At 52.9% G+C, this 15,312-nt stretch overlaps 1 protein-coding gene across 17 annotated transcripts in view; it reads left to right on the top strand.

The window, feature by feature from the left end:
• Window positions 1-15,312, top strand: part of TOX2 (TOX high mobility group box family member 2) — a 130,559-nt gene that overhangs the window by 44,291 nt on the left and 70,956 nt on the right. For 16 of the 17 annotated variants that reach the window (XM_089307981.1, XM_089307973.1, XM_051845030.3 and 13 more), the window contains one exon: window positions 6,743-6,808. The exons of the other annotated variant lie outside the window; for it this stretch is intronic. In XM_089307981.1, coding sequence (XP_089164107.1) covers window positions 6,743-6,808 — 66 coding nt within the window. The remainder of the gene's footprint in view (window positions 1-6,742; window positions 6,809-15,312) is intronic. 17 annotated transcript variants of the gene reach the window in all.

Genomic DNA, 15,312 nt, shown 5'->3' with positions numbered 1-15,312 from the left:
GTTGGATAGTACTAATTTATCCATCCATCCATTCTCCATTCACCCATCCATCATCCAGCCATCCATCCCATCCCATCCCATCCCATTCCATCCATAATCTGTCCATTCACCCATCCATCCATCATCCATCTTATCCATCATCCATCCATCCATCCATCCATTCACCATCCATCTATTACTCTCTCCTTCCCTTCCTTCTGTCCATCCACCATCCACTTGTATGTGTCCATCCACAAGTATTTAGTGTGCCCATCAAGAATCAGTGACTCTGTGGGTCATTGAATGAAGAAACAGGCTTGGAGCAGTTAAGAAACCTGTCCAAGGTGGCACAGATGGAGCTGGGATCTGATTCTCTAAGATCGAGGCTTTTTACCTTGGCTACCTATTTGCTACATTTCCTTAAATATTAAGAAAATACTTTGGGGAAACATGTGCTTATTTGGGGTGGGGAGGGTTCTAGGAATGTGTCCCTAAGGGGACCACACAGTGTGGGGAGAGGCAGACCCTGTCCAAGCCTCTGTGAGCTGTGTCCCTGGTGGCTGTCATGAAAGGGTTAGCCCCACACACTCGATATTTGCAAAAATATGGGTTCTTTCTGATTCCAAAACTCATTTCCATGACAAAACTCTTGGGAAGAGAAGACGAAGGCCTGGCTTCTGCAGAACAATCTTCCAGCTGTAATGAGGACTGAAGATGGCAGTGGGAAAAGGAATTATAATTAGAATATGAAATGGGGGAAATTAATCTATTCCAGTCAGTGTACAAGGATGTTCTCCTGGCATTTCATGGAAATTCTTAGGCTGTTGTTCCCTCTCCATTTATCCCCCCTACATTTTAAAGCAAAGCAGAGGTTGGGTGGGTGAAAAAAGACCTTTGACTAAGGGACTGAAACACTGTGAAATCTGCCCAGAATTGAAGTTCACGTGCCTCTGCATATCCGTCTACACATATGCAGTGGCTGTTTGGAGCTGCGTTCCTGCGGTTGCAGATGCACGGTGTGCGAGTTCACCTGTCTCTCCCAGACGTGCTTGCTGTGGGTTCTTGCACCCAGTCACGTGCAGGGTCTCTGAGATGTGCACACAGAAGCTTGCACTGTTGGTGTTGGCGTGTGTCACCTGTGGACGTGGTGTGTGTGTGGTTAAGTGCTGTCTCAGCTGCTGTGCAGTATGCAACACGGGTCCATACCAGCTCAGGTCTGTGATGCCTATGTGACTCCACACTTGTGTAGTCCTGACTCCACACTTGTGTAGTCCTGTACCTTTGCGTTAGTGGGGGTCGGTGCAGGTGTGCACGCGAAGAGGAGGCGGCCTTGCTATGTCTGAGGGCAAAGGCAGCTCTGTGATCTGACCCCTTGGCTTGTAAGTCCATCCCCTAGAAGGTCTTGTAGGAGGAGAGGAAGAAAGAGTGAGCCCTGTGCCTCAGTGCCCTGGAAACCCAAAACCCAGGAGCCCTCAGGGCTCCCCTCACACACCCCTCTCTTCTCCCTCCCTCCATGGGCTCTGGCATAGTGGAGCCCTGGCAGAGGTGGGCAGAGCCAGGGCCTCCCTTTCTGCCTGTGGGGCTCTGTACAGGACTGCTTGGCCTGCTCCAGGACCCCATGCAAGGCCCCCAGGGCAACAGACCTCAGGCAGACCCAGGCCCTCCCCGGACACCTATGCTGACCTTTCAAGTTCTCCTTGAGAGCCCGAAGCAAGCTTTGCTGTGCCGTGCAGCGGCTGTCTCCATGTTGGCTGAACAGACAAGTGAATGAGTAAGCTCTGGGGACCTCATGGGCTCTACTGCCCCTCCCCCATGCCTGCCCCCAACACTCCCTGCTGCAAAATCCAGGGTTTCCCACCCCCATCTCCAAGGCCATTGCCCACTGCTCCGTGTGGGGAGTTCCTGCTTCTCCCTGGTCTCTAACACACATTTAGCAAGCACCTGTTAGATGCCGGGCCCTGGGCTAATTGTTCATTATGAGAAAGATCCATTAAGGAGCTTGCAGCCCCATGGGAAAAACCGAGCAAAAGAAAATAAATGACCCTGGAGTCCCTACTTATCCTCTCTACACCTGTTTCCTTGCTTTTCATTTATTGTTATTATTAATTAATTTGTTTGAGAGACAGAAGGCGGCGGGGTTGGGGGGGAGGCAGGCAGGCAAGCAGACGGATCCTATCCACTGGTTCATCCCCAAATATCTCCAAGGCTAGGACTGGGCTGAGCTGAAATTGGCAACCGGGAACTCCATCCTGGTCTCCTATGCGGGTGGCAGGAACCCAATAACTAGAGCCATCACCTGCTGCCTCCCAGGGTGTGCATTAGCAAGAAGCTGAAATCAGGCAGACCCGGATCTCTGATGTGAGACACGGACGTCTTCACCGCTAGGCTAAATGCCTACCCCTGACCAGTCTCCTTGCTTTGACTCAGGGAAACGAATGCTTTCCTCATTGCTCTGTTGTGAGGATTAATTGAAGTATTTTACGGGAAGCATTTTGCTCAGTGAGATGTTTGTTCATTCACCAAATGTGCATTGATTGCCCGCTTTGCACATCAGCAGACTACGTAGACAGTGGCCCCTGCCTTCATGGTGGCCCTGTCCCAGCCAACATTTGGGAAATGATGGCTGTCACCAAGGTTTGGCAGATCATTGTTCCCTCTGCTCCTTTGATACATAGTCCTATTTTTAACCAATATCATAGTTTAAGAAATGTTGCTTTATATTTCAGATATCTCATTAAACTTAGTCCCTCTCCATTTCCAATTATTCTTTCTGTTAGAATATATGTATAAATCATTTATCATTTTTTAAAAAATTTTTCTTTTATCCAAGTCCTCAGTGGCCATGGTGACATCTACCATAGCCAGGAGCTTTTGTTTCAAGGTCCCCCACCCAGCCCCATTCACAGCTCTGCTCCTAATGCCTGTGCCAGGTGCTGGGGCATTCAGAGTGACCGGGACACATTCTAGCATCTACATTGCTGCCATTCTGGGACAGATGACAAATGTGGAGAGAGTCTGTTGTAAGAGAGGCAGCCAGGGGAGGCCATAGCATGGTGGGCCTCTCAGAGGAGGTGGCCCCTAAGCAGGGTCTTGCAGCATTAGCTCCGGGTGCAGTATGGTGGGTGGAGCCTTGCATTTGGGATCAGCGTCCACACCAGGTATGGCATTGTCCTTATCTTTGGGCAACACAGCAGTCACCAAGGAACTCAGTTCCTCCCTATGTCAAGGAGGCACTTGGGTAGAACCAACACAGGAAGACAGGTTTGGTAAGAGACAATGTGGAGGATAAAAGCCCCAGCCTGCCGCTCCAAGATCCCATATGGACCCTGATTCGAGTCCTGGCTGCTCCATTTCCGATTCAGGTCCCTGCTAGTGCACCTGGGAAAGCGGCGGAGGATGGTCCAAGTCCTTGCGCCCCTGCACCCATGTAGGAGACCCAGAAGAAGCTTCTGGCTCCTGGCTTCAGATCGCCTCAGCTGTAGCCATTGTAGCCATTTGCAGAGTGAACCAGAAGATGGAAGACCTCTCTCTCTGTCTCTACCTCTCTCTGTAACTCTGTCTTTCAAATAAATAAAAATAAATCTTAAAAAAAGAGAGAGAGGCCGACACCACGGCTCACTAGGCTAATCCTCTGCCTGCGGTGCTGGTACCCCAGGTTCTAGTCCCAGTTGGAGCGCCGGATTCTCTCCTGGTTGCTCCTCTTCCAGTCCAGCTCTCTGCAGTGGCCCGGGAAGGCAGTGGAGGATGGCCCAAGTGCTTGGGCCCTGCACTCGCATGGGAGACCAGGAGAAAACACCTGGCTTCTGGCTTTGGATTGGCGCAGTGCGCCGGCTGTGGTGGCCATTTGGGGGGTGAACCAACGGAAGGAAGACCTTTCTCTCTGTCTCTCTCTCTCTCACTGTCTATCTAACTCTGCCTGTCCAAAATATATGTGTATATATATATATATAGAGAGAGAGAGAGAGAGAGAGAATGTGAATGTTGTAGTGACGTCTTCATTCAATCATTCATTTGTTCGGCAAACATTTTTTTTTAAAGATTTATTTATTTACTTGAAAGGCAGTTAGAGGCAGAGGCAGAAAGAGATAGAGGTCTTCATTCGCTGGTTCGCAGAAAGAGAGCGAGGTCTTCCATTCGCTGGTTCACTCCCCAGATGATCGCAATGGCCAGAGCTGCGCCAATCCTAAGCCAGGAGCCAGGTGTTTCTTTTGGGTCTCCCATGCAGGTGCAGAAGCCCAATGGGCCATCTTCTACTGCTTTCCCAGGCCATAGCAGAGAGCTGGATCAGAAAGGACTCGAACCAGAGCCCCTATGGGATGCTGGCACTGCAGGTGGAGGCTTTACCTGCCACGCCACAGCGCCAGTCCCTGCAAACATTTCTTGACTATCTACTCTGGGTCAGGCACTATTTTAGGAGCTGGGAGGCATCCATGGATGGATCCACCCGATCCTTGACTCCAGGATCCTTCATTTCAGCAGGAGGACTCCAACTGCAGGCAATGAAAATGGTTAATAAGTAGATTATTGGGGCTGGCGCTGTGGCGTTCCATACGGGTGCCGGCTCCAGTCCCGGCTGCCCCACTTCTGATCCTGCTCTCTGCTGTGGCCTGGGAAAGCAGTGGAAGATGGGCCAAGTCCTTAGGCCCCTATACCCGTATGGGAGACCCAGAAGAAGCTCCTGGCTCCTGGCTTCAGATTGACCCAACTCTGGCCATTGAAGCCAACTGGGGAGTGAACCAGTGGATGGAAGACCTCTCTGTCTCTCTGCCTCTGCCTCTCTGAAACTCTGCCTCTCAAATAAATAAATAAATCTTTAACAAATTTAATTCTATTAAAAAAAGTAAATTCTTGAGCATGCCACAAGGCAAAAGGGGCTGTAGCACAACAAGTGAAGTGAGGCAGTGCAGGGCTCAGCGTGGGCACGGCAGGCAGGGGCAGGTGGTTCTCAGAGCGGGGTGGGGGGGGGGTAGGGGCTGCCTCCAAGGTGCTTGTTGAGTGAAGTCTCTCTGCGGGCAGGGTGTGAGCCAAGCCCTCAAGTACGGCTGTGGGAGTGAGGATGTTTAAAACCTACGCAAGGTCCCTCCCCATGGTGATGGCTGTCAATCGCAAAAACACGTCTGAGTGGTCCAGCAGAAAATCTACTCACACAGTGAGCCCGGCAGATCAATCAGGCCACGCTAGCTGACGAAGGTACAGAACCTTCTGGGAGCAATGTTGGAGTAGTGGAGGCTGGAAACCACTCAGCTGCCCGGGAGCTCGACTGCTCACATATGTTGGCTACATCTGTGGACTGCCGGGTCCCGGAAGAAAGATGTGAAACCCTTCCCGAAGCGTGTTACAAAGAGAGCACTCTAGTGCAAGTAGTGTGTCTAGTGTGCTGTCGTCGGTGTGAAAGAGATGACTTCAGGACGTGGCAAACACGGGAATGGAAAATCCATGCATCGATTTCTGTATCTTGCATGGACATGAACTTACCTTTCAGAGCCCGCTCGCATGATGTAGACCACCTCCGAAGGGATTTGGAAAGCTGGGGGACCTGGGAGTCTCCAGGGAGGGCAGCAGATGGGCTGGGCAGTGTTGCTTTCCATAGTTTTGGAATTTTGCACCTTGTGCCTATCAGTTGTGTAATTAAAGTAAAGTGACTGCTGCTGGTGTCCCACTCTGGACCCGCTGGCTCAAGCCATCTGCCTCCCGCCGTGAGCGCTGCCTGCTGGTGGCTGGCAGCCAGTGTCATTCTCCGAGGGCTGTTCTTCACCAAATGTGGGGTGGCCCACAGCCCATGACCAGCCTGCCTGGCCTGCAGGGCCTCCTTGCCTTTAGTTTCAAGGCCTGACTAGCTCTGCATAGCAATGCATGTCCCAGGGTGTCCGAGGGACAGGGCCAAAGCAAGTGTCCAGCACAATCTGCATCCTTACTTCGCTCTGGCCACTGCCCTGTCTTGCTTCCCTCTCACCCTACAGATTTCTCCCCCTGAAGGACCACATGCGGTGAGCCCTTGCCTGATGCCATGTGTCTGGGGACTGCTGCCCGAGACACCCAAGAGTCCAGTGCTGTCCACTGCAGGAGTTTACAGCAGGGGGCCCACTGCTGTCACCCCCACTGGGCAGATGAGGAGCCTCCAGTGTTTGCACACTAGCTCAGACCACACATCAGGACACAGAAGGAGCCCGTGGCCTCGGAGCCCACGTTTCTCTCTACACCTGCTTCTCTGAACACAGGATTGTAATTCTTGCTGGTGGTTCCTATCACAGCACTCCCTGCACATGGCCAGGGTGCCCTGAGGGACGAAGATGGGGTGGCTGCATAGGTACAGCCATTTAGGATGGTAACAGCCGGATGGCATGGCTGGGGTAGACTCTCGGGACCTCGGGCTTGGAGATCTCAGTGTTCCCCAGCATGCGGGAGTCCAGTCCCTGAACATCATTTTGGCCATGGGAGATGTTTGCATACTTCTGGGGGATGGGAGTTTCAGTACCTGATGAGGCAGCCTGCCTGTGTAGAGAGCACACTTTGTTCTAAGTATGAGTAACAATGCAGCTCAAGCCCTCGGGGCTCCCAGAACAGGGGCTACACCTTCCACCCTAGAAGAAGCCCTGCTAAAATGGGGCCTGGGGCGTCCTGGGCTCCGACCTTGGCCTCTGCGGGCCCACAGCCCCTCCCTCCCAGTGCCCTCGGTACCCTGACCTCCTGCAGTGGCTTTTCCTGGTGCCGCTTCAGGAACAGTTTAATCAGAGCTGCTTCTCTCTCTCTCTCTCTGTTCTAGTTTGATGGTGACAGTGCCTACGTGGGGATGAGTGACGGCAACCCAGAACTCCTGTCAACCAGCCAGGTGGGTGCCCTGTCCTCCCCAGGCCGGGGGCTAAGCGTGGGGCTGGTTGAAGCCGGGCTGCTCCTGGAGTGAGGGGGGCGGGCACAGCCCATGACTGTCCTCCGTCACAGCGGTCACGATTCCCAGTTGAGTGCCCTTGAAAGGGACGATCAAAGTGGAGCTACAGTGTTCTCTGGCTTGGAGTGGACATCAGTGACCCCCATGGAGCTGGAAACGCCTGGCCTGTGTTCCCCAGGCTCAGAGGGAGGTTTTCAGCAGCAGTGAGCTGAGGTGTCCCGTGTCACCTGCCTCTTGCCGCTGTGCAGCCCCCACAGAGACGCGCTCCCTACAGTCACGCAGGGCTCTCCTGCCCACCTGGAGCAGGGCACGGCCCTGGGAGGGCAGCGGACAGGGCACCAAGGGAGGAGAGCAGAGGCTGCCTGTGAGGTCCCCATGCCCAGGCATGCACAGATACCGGTGGGAATCGGGTTTTCTACTGACCCTGCTCTCTGCAGAGTTCATTTCTCTGAGCTGGGAGCTTCCTCAGTGTAGACCGTGATACCTCAGGGGGTCCTCACTGCGGGGGCCGAGGGCCAGGGGAGGGTTCTACCTTCTGGTTGAGGGCCAGGGTAGGGTCCTCACTGCACAACGTGATGCCAGCGAGAACCCTCACAGGTGTTTACATGCCTTGCTCTGTGACAGGCCATAGGTGAGTAATGTGTGGCCGGGGCCTCGCGGAGCGTGGCCAGCGCAGAAGATGCTGCAGTCTCGGGGCCAGGGGTGCACGGAAGCTCTGCTACGTGGCTGCTCCCTGTCCCCGGCCGTGTGAGGGTCCCTGCGCTGGGGCTGCCAGCACGCTCGTCACTGGCCAGTCCCTGTGTGCACGCCGTACTGCTGTTGCTGCAGAGCTGCCTTCGTGTGCCTCTGGCTGTGTCAGCCAGCAAGACGGGCTCAGGTCCGGCAGGTGGTCATTTTTTTAAAAAATTTATTTGAAAGGCAGAGTTAGAGAGAGAGAGAGAGAGAGAGAGATCTTCCATGTGCTGGTTAATTCCCCAAAAAACTGCAACGGTCAGGGCTGTGCCAAGCTGAATCCAGGAGCCAGGAGCTTCTTCCAGGTCTCCCACATGAGTGGCAGTGGCCCACGCACTTGGGCCATCTTTTGCTGCTTTCCCAGGTGCATTAGCAGGGAGCTAGATCAGAAGTGGAACATCTGAGTCTTGAACCGGCGCCCATATGAGATGCCGGTGTTGTAGGCAGTGGCTTGACCCCCCTGTACCACAGCACCAGCCCTGTGGGTTGTCATTTTGGTAGCCCACTCTGAAGTGGCTCAATGGTCCGTAATCAACCTGGACATGGGGTTGCCTCAAGCACAGACCTACCCCTGAGTATCCACCCGGGCCCTCCCACAACCTGCAATGCACTGTGTCAGCGCGGGGAGTGCTGGCGGCCTGAGCCGTCCTGCGGTGTGGTCAGTGCTGGCTTAGGCTCTATTGGAAAGTGGGACCCAGTGGCCTCTGTGGGCTTAGGCAGAGAGGAGTGTGGTCCTGGGAGAGGAGACCCAGGACAAACCAAGCCCCTGCCAAGCCACGCACGGCAACTTTCTCGGCTGCTCTCCCACAGCTTCTCAGATCTCAAAGTGCCTTCTCAGTGGTTGTTTGGGTGGAACTGAGGCTGAGGGCTGCTGGCCGACAGCCCAGGTGGCTCACAGCTGTGTGGCTGGGGCTCAGAGACGCTGCACAGCCTCACCTTGCCCTGCCTGTGCAGGGCCCCATTCCCACCAAACGCTGCTGCCACCCTGCTTCAGCCTGAATGTCCCCTCCCTCGAAGGTGACCCTCCCAATCTGATGAGGTCCCCTCCCCTGATTCTCTCTGATGCCACCTGGCTGTTTGAATCCCTGGCATTAGTTACTGTCGTTTTCCACATATCTATCTTGGCTAATGTCTGACTTCCACGCTAGACCGTGACCTCCATGAGAGAAGATTCTAGTCTCATATCCACTGCTGCGTGGCCCAGGGGAGCCCAGTATCTGGCACAAAACAGACACTCAGAAAATATCTGCGCCATGAGTGAGTGTGATCCCTTCTCTGCTCTGAAATCCAGTTTTCCTGACAATGGAACCAGGTGGTTGGACTTCCTGAGGGTCCTTCCCAGTCTTCTGTCACCCAGGAAAGGGTCCTCCTAATTTAGGGCTTTATGCAGTTGACATCAGGATTCTCAGGTCTACCAGATGGCATCTTCATGGGAGTGAGTTGTACAGCTGCAATGGAGACTTCCTGTAGTGTGTCAGTGAGTTTTCGCTGCATAACAAATACCTTAGAATGTCGGGGTGGAGAGCAACAGATGCTTACCTAGTTCATGATCCCAGGGGTTGGCAGTATGGCTGGGTTCAGCTAGGTGGCTCTTCTGGTCCAGGCTAGGATCACAGGAGTCAGCGTGGTGGGTTGGGGGTGGGGCGCTTGTCCTGCTCCACTTGGTCTCTCCCCCTCCAGCAGGCCGGCCTCAGCCTGTTCACGTGGCGGGAGAAGGGTTGCAGAGCTGCAAGACCTCCTGAGGTTTAGGTTTGGACCTGCAGATGATTCTTGCGGCTCAGTCCGTTGATCAAGCCAGTCACGGGGAAAGAGACTGTACCTCACGACAGCAGGGCCTGCAACGCACAAACTACCGCATGTGGAAAACACATGGATGTAATTCATGCTGATTTTGATGAGAAAGGACTTAAATTCTTCCATTTCCTATAGCTCCCTTGGCTTGGTGGGACTCTGCCGGATTCTAAGTCTCTAATGGAAAACGTCTGTGTGTTTCCTCCCCGTCTTCCCCTGTGCCTGCTTAAACTCACACCTGCACACACACATGCGTGCCTCTCACGGTGTCTGCTCACTGACTGCAGGGAGCAGCTTGTCCCAGCTCCTGAAGGATTGACATAAATATGTGGCCGTGTGGGTGCAAGGAAGGCCCCACAGCCCATGCAGCATTCATAGGATCAGCTCTCCACGAGAACACTGTAAATATGGTTAAATGCAAAGCTTGCTCGTTTGCAGTGCTTGTTGGACATCTACTGTGTACAAGATCTGGTTAGGAGTGGGGAGCCATTTCTGGAAAGCATTTGTGTTCAGAATATTCTGTTTTATCATGTTACAAACCCGCTCCCTTGAAGACAAAGTCTACTTATTTTCACCTGCTTGAATGCAGAGCCACACACACATACACACACAGCACTTCCATTTACTGGTTCACTCCCCAAACATCCCCAACAGCTGGGGCTGGGTCAGGAGCCCAAGAGTCCATCCCAGGGGAGCACTCAAGCACTTCCAGCATCACCCGCTGCCCCCTGCCCACCTCACCCCCACCCCCAGATATGTTGGCAGGAAGCTGTATTGCAAGCAGAGGTGCCGGGCCTTGAAGCAGCACTCCGATGTGGGAGGGGGCGCCTCCAGCAGTGGCTTCACCTGCTGCGCCGCAAGGCCCCCTTAATGGAGCACTTCCCCCAAACAGCCTCTTCTTGACTTGGAAATGTGTGCCTTTTTAAAAAGCTTTCAAACCTGCGCTTAGGGACTTCAGGTCTCTTTTGCAAGTACATGCTTCACAGTGTGGCTTTTGCAGGCCTCCTCAAAATCCCTTGCACAGCTCCCATTAGCCCTCATGCATTGCCACACACCCCCACCCCGCCCCGGGACGATTTTCTGCCCCACTTGCCAGGGCTGCAGCCCATCAGCAGCACCTGGAGGCGGGGTGCCTGGGGCAGATGGCCCTTCCCCCAGTGAGAGCAGATCCTGTCCAGGGCTTGCCGGGATTGCTAGTTCCTGGTTATGTGATCCAGGAAGAGTCCGCTTCTTCCTGGAATGAGGTGAAGGAGAAAACAAGTGGGCTCCGGCCCCAGCTGGCAGGATCCAGAGTCCAGGGCTGCCATGCCCAGCAGGGGCCAGATGTCCCTGTGCAAGGGATGTCTGCTTCCCGTGCAATGGGCGGGCATCGCCTGCCTCCCGGGTGCTCTGAGAATCCAAGGAGGGGTGCGTCTTGGAGTCTGTTGGGGCCCCAGCCTCTCTAGCAGGCTGGGGTGCCTGTCGTCCGGCTGCTGGTGGCAGCTGCTAACTACTCACAGCCGCCCTTCTCAGGGACTTGGCCGCTGCCAGGTGGGAACCCTGAGCAGGGGGTGCCAGGGGTGTCCAGGAGCAGAGTCCCTTTTCTCAAGGGGCCTTCACCACGGAGCTGACTGTAGCGAGGCCCAGCTGAGACCACGCCTCGCTCAGCTCCACCCCTCTCTTTTCATAGGAAGCCCTGTCACAGACTCTGCTTTGGGGGAATCTAACCCAAGAGTATGCAAAGCCGGCACTGGGAAAAGCCAGCTGCATTGCGGGTTCGTTGTTGTTGTCACCAGAAGTAACGCTGGGACCATGGAGAGGAGCCTCTGCTGGCCCCTGGTGCTTAGCCGCAGCTCTGCCCTGGGTGTCACCAACAAGTGCCTATTCGTCCCTTCAGCCGTGCTGCCAATGTCCCTTCATTGCTGTCTTCCTGGCAGGGGGTGGAGGCCATGTGCCATGTGCATGGCTTTTAATTCTGACTGCTAAAGCTGTCAGGATTTTTCCCAAGAATCACTGAAGGTGTGTGTGTGTGGGTGTAACAGGGAGAGACAGAGTAGAGATCGAGGGAGATGGAATAGCACGATCAAGTTTGCTGTTTTCAAAGCTCTCGGTGGCAAGAGTGAATGCTGGGAGACCAGCCAGGAGGGTGTGGTCATCGCCCTCGTGGGGGCTGCTGGGGTCCTAGGTTACGGTAGAGGTAGAGCAGGCGGGAAGAAGCAGAAGGATCTGAGATGTGTTTTGGAAATAAAGCTGTAGGTATTGACAGTGAAAGGGAGAGAGTGATGGCTTGATGGGTGACACTGGGCTCTGAGCATGAGCCTGTTCCTAGTGTGGGGGGTGGTGCCACTTTCTTTTACTTTCAATCCTTTTTTACAACATTTTTTCCCATGGAGACATAGTAATTGGACTTACATAGGGGGCACAGGATGACGTTTCAATACTTGTGTACAATGTGTAATGATCACACAAGGATAACAAGAGTACCCATCACTTCAAATCGCTTGTTTGTGCTGAGAATATTAAAAGTCCTCTCTACTAACTATTTTGAAATATATGAGAGTACTTCAAAAAGCTCATAGAAAATAGAATTAAAATATTTTGTGCAAAATAATCTTTTAATTCCATTTTCCACAAACCTCTTGAATTACCTTGTATAATTAACTATATCGTTGCTGTCAACCTGTCATCCTCCTGTGTTAAAGAGCAATAAAGTTACTTCTCTCTGGGCCGGCCTTGTGGTGCAGTGGGGAAAGCCACCACCTGTGATGCTAGCATCCCCTTGTGGACATTAATTTGAGTCCCAGATGTTCCACTTCTGGTCCAGCTCCTTGCTAGTGCCCCTGGGAAATCAGTAGAAGATGGCCTAGCACTTGGACCCCTTTGTACACGTGGGAGACCCAGAGGAAGTTCCTGGCTCCTGGCTTTGGTCTGGCCAAGCCCTGGCTGTTGTGGACATTTGGGGAGAGAAGTGGGTGGAGGATCTCTCTCTCTCTCTCTCTCTCTGCTTCTCCCTCTCTCTCCCTCTGTAACTGTGCCTTTCAAATAGATCTTAAGTCCTCCTGCTGGTGCCATTGTCTGCCCTGGGAAGGCCTGGAGAGGTACAGATTTGATAAGGTCAAATTTGGACATGTTTCATTTAAGATGCTCATCCAAGCAAGAGTCTAGAGCTCACAGGAGCAGTGCATTTGGAAGTCCTGGTATTGAGTCCTTGGGAGTGGGTGAGATTCATGGAGAGAGAGGGAAGAGGAGACTTCCCTGATGACTCTGGTGCTGAGCTCCGGCGTATGAGGGTAAAGTAGAAGAGGAGTGGAAGACTGCGGCACTGATGGGAAGGAGGAGGAGAGCACAGAGTTGCAGAACCCAAGGAGGGAAACATGATGTTGGCTGCACAGCTCCTTCCTTGTCAAAGGATCCACTTCGAATGGATGAATGATGCAAATAGATTCAAGGAAACCATAAAAGACACCGGCGGGACAGACTTTGAATTATGCTTTGTGGCTTTCGAGTGAGGAGGGCATTTCTAGGACTCAAAGCCTCCAAAGAAAAGACCGAAAAATTTGACCACAGACTGATGTGACCAAAACAACGTAAGTAAAATCAAAAAGACCAATGACACATTGGGCAAAAATATTATCAACCACAGCATAATCGAAGGATCAACCACCAGAATAAGTGAAGAATTCCTACAAATCCATCCAAACCCTGGTGGAGAAAAGGGAAGGAGATATGGGCCAAGGAAAGGAAATAGATGGACCTTCCACATGTGGACAAGGGCTAGGACGGGTTCATCGAGAAACAAAGCAAAGCTGCACTTGGGGGATGGGCCCTTAGCCTTGCAGTTATGTGCTGGGTGGGACGCCCACCTCTCACATCAGCGCACCTGGATTCAGCTTAGAGCTCTGGCTCTTGATACCGGCCTCCTGCTAACACAGACTCTAGAGGACAGCAGGTGCTGGCTCAGGTCACTGGGTTCCTGCCCCCGACACGGGAGACTTGGGTTGAGTTCCCAGCTCTCAGCTCCCAGCTCCCAGCACCCAGCTTTGGCCTCCAGCCAGCACCAGCTGTTGCAGGCAATTGGATTTAGAGAATGAACTAGTGGATGGAAGCTCTCTCTCTCTCCCTGCTTATGTGTGTGTGTGTGTGTGTGCGCACGCGCGCGCTTGCCCCCTTCTTTCTCCAACCCAAATAAATAACTTTTTAAAAAACTACCATTTTTCACCTCTGAGATTAATAAAAACCCAACGGTTTGCTACCTCTCTGTTGGTGTTCTTGTGGGGAACCAGGCATTTTAGGCATTGTTGGGGGAGGCAGGTAGTACATGGTTTAACAACTCAGGAGGCAAATTAGCACCATCTAGCAAAACTCCCAGTGCACTGATTTTTAATTCAGATCATCTCCTTTTGGAACTATATCCTACTGATTGATACATTTGTGCACATGAAAAATGACATATTTGAGATTATCCATTGTGGTATTATTTATAATGGCAAAAGATTGGATGTACATGAATGCCCAGCAATATAGGATTAATTAAATAAATCGTGCAGCTCTATCAAAAGGAATAGCATGAGACTCAATAAGGAAACTGAAGCGATATCCAAGTTTTTTAGATACATTATTGATGCAGAAAGGCAAGGTGTAAAAACAGTAAGAGTTGTTTGTTACCATTTATGCAATAAAGGTAATAAGAATGTTTTATGTGCTTGCATTTGATTACAGTATCTCTGGAAAGACACATAGAAAGGAACAGTGGGTTGTGCATTGTGTGTATGTGCCTGTGTGTGCATCATGTGTGTGTGTTATGGGGGGGGGCAGGTCGTGGATGGGTAGAAAAGAGTTTTGGATTTTCATATTTAGGAGATTTTATTTTATTTTTTGACAGGCAGAGTGGACAGTGAGAGAGAGAGACAGAGAGAAAGGTCTTCCTTTGCCGTTGGTTCACCCTCCAATGGCTGCCGCGGCCGGCGTGCTGCGGCCGGCGCACCGCGCTGATCCGATGGCAGGAGCCAGGTACTTCTCCTGGTCTCCCATGGGGTGCAGGGCCCAAGCACTTGGGCCATCCTCCACTGCACTCCCTGGCCACAGCAGAGAGCTGGCCTGGAAGAGGGGCAACCGGGACAGAATCTGGCGCCCCGACCAGGGCTAGAACCCAGTGTGCCAGCACCGCAAGGTGGAGGATTAGCCCAGTGAGCCGCGGCGCCGGCCAGGAGATTTTAAAATAGGAGTTTATTTTAACTTCAGAAAGCTAAGCAGGTGGCATTGTGGTATGGTGGGTTAAGCTACAAGCTGAGATGCCTGCATCCCGTCTCACAGTGCCTCTGCTTCCACTCCAGCCTCATGCTGATGTGCCTGGGAGGCAGCAGATGATGTCCCTGCCACCCATGCGGGAGACGTGGGTTGAGTTCCAGACTCCTGGCTTTATCCTCACCCAACTATGATTGTTGTGGGAACTTGAGGAGTGAACCAACAGACTGGAGATCTCTCCCCATCTGTCTCTGCCTTTCAAATAAAAATCAATTTTTTTTTTTTAAAAGGAAGCCATCTAGATCTCAGCTAAAGCAGTTATGCTGGTAGGGGCCATCATGTGGGTCCCTGGGTGGAAGGAAGCAGAAGCGGGAGGGGGGACGTGTAAACAGTAAGCAGAAATAGCTTGCACGACGAGGGGAGACTGCAGGTCAGTGAGATGGGGGCTCCGTAGATGGGATCGTCTAAACAGGCAGGAGTCTGTAGTGTTGGGTTGTGGCTGGGAGGCGTCCAGGAGAGGGTGAGGTGGACTCATGGTTTAAGTTTCCAAAGCAGATGGGAAGGGGTGACTCCTGCCTGGAGATGGGGCTGTGGCCTTAGCCTAGAGCGGGGACAGAGGGGGCTGGGGTGGGCAGGGAGCAGCGGGCATCTGCGCCTGAAGGCTTGGGGCAGGTCACCTGCTGAGTGCCAGTGCCCTGGGG

This window comes from Oryctolagus cuniculus, chromosome 11 (genome assembly GCF_051225735.1).
Source record: "Oryctolagus cuniculus isolate XC-2025 breed Fujian yellow rabbit chromosome 11, ASM5122573v1, whole genome shotgun sequence".
Lineage (NCBI taxonomy): Eukaryota > Metazoa > Chordata > Mammalia > Lagomorpha > Leporidae > Oryctolagus > Oryctolagus cuniculus.
This window is presented reverse-complemented; position numbering and strand designations above follow the sequence as displayed.